Below are 1,130 nucleotides of genomic sequence, written 5' to 3'. Positions count from 1 at the left end.
CTCTGCGTCATCGGGGGCGAGGGCAGCCTCACCGGGGCAGACACCTTCCGCGCTGAATGGAGCAGCCTCTTGGCCGAGCTGGTCAAAGGGGGTACGTGGGGGGGTGGGGTGGGGGGGTGGGGTGTCCCCCCATCCCAGCCGGGAGCACCCCCCCTCCAGGTGAAATCTGTGGGGGGAAAAAAGGGGATTGGTGTCAAAATCAAGGGGTTCAGGACCAAAATCAAGGGGTTCGGGACCAAAATCAAGGGGGTTTGGGAACAAAATCAAGGGGTTTGTACCAAAATCAAGGGGTTTGGTATCAGAATCAAGGGGTTTGGTACCAAAATCAAGGGGTTTGGGACCATAAGTAAGGGGTTTGGGACCAAAATCAGGGTGTGTTGGGACCAAAATCAAGGGATTTGGTACCAAAGTCAAGAGGGTTCATACCAAAATGAATAGGTTTGGAATCAGAATCAAGGGGTTTGGCACCAAAATCAGGGGGTTTGGCACCAAAATCAGGCAATATGATATCAAAATCAAATGATATGATACCAAAATCAAGGGGTTTGTACCAAAATCAAGGGGGTTGGTATCAAAATCAAGGGGGTTGGGACCAAAATCAAGGGGTTTGGGACCAAAATCAGGGCGTGTTGGGACCAAAATCAATGGGTTTGGTATCAGAATCAAGGGGTTTGTACCAAAACCAAGGGGTTTGATACCAAAATGAAACAGTTTGGTATCAAAATCAGAGGGTCTGGTAGCAAAATCAAGGGGGTTTGGCACAAAAATCAAGGGATTTGGTACCAAAATCAAAGGGTTTGTACCAAAAATCAGGTTTTTTTTTTTTTAACCAAAATTAGTGGGTTTGGTACCAAAGTGAGGAGGTTTCTCCCACAATTAAGACCTTGGGGATCCAAATGAAGGGGATTTTTACCAAAATGAGGAGGTTTGGTCCCCAAATCCAGGGGTTTGATACCAAAATTAGGGGGTTTGTAACCAAAAATCAGGTGTGTTTTTTTTAAACCAAAATTAGTGGGTTCGGTACCAAAGTGAGGGGGTCTGTCCCAAAATGGGGACAAATGAAGGGGATTTTTACCAAAACAAGGGGGTTTGGTCCCAAAATCCAGGGGGGTCCGGCCACAAATCGGGGG

The 1,130-nt window shown here is 47.2% G+C and overlaps 1 protein-coding gene across 1 annotated transcript in view; it reads left to right on the top strand.

Annotated features, from left to right (window-relative positions):
* Nucleotides 1–1,130, top strand: part of PFKM (phosphofructokinase, muscle) — a 15,107-nt gene that overhangs the window by 5,871 nt on the left and 8,106 nt on the right. The window contains exon 2 of the mRNA XM_014959287.1: nt 4–91. Coding sequence (XP_014814773.1) covers nt 4–91 — 88 coding nt within the window. The remainder of the gene's footprint in view (nt 1–3; nt 92–1,130) is intronic.

This window comes from Calidris pugnax, unplaced genomic scaffold (genome assembly GCF_001431845.1).
Source record: "Calidris pugnax isolate Ruff unplaced genomic scaffold, ASM143184v1 scaffold324, whole genome shotgun sequence".
Lineage (NCBI taxonomy): Eukaryota > Metazoa > Chordata > Aves > Charadriiformes > Scolopacidae > Calidris > Calidris pugnax.
Note: the sequence above shows the minus strand (reverse complement) of the source record. Positions and strands in the feature narration are given on the sequence as shown.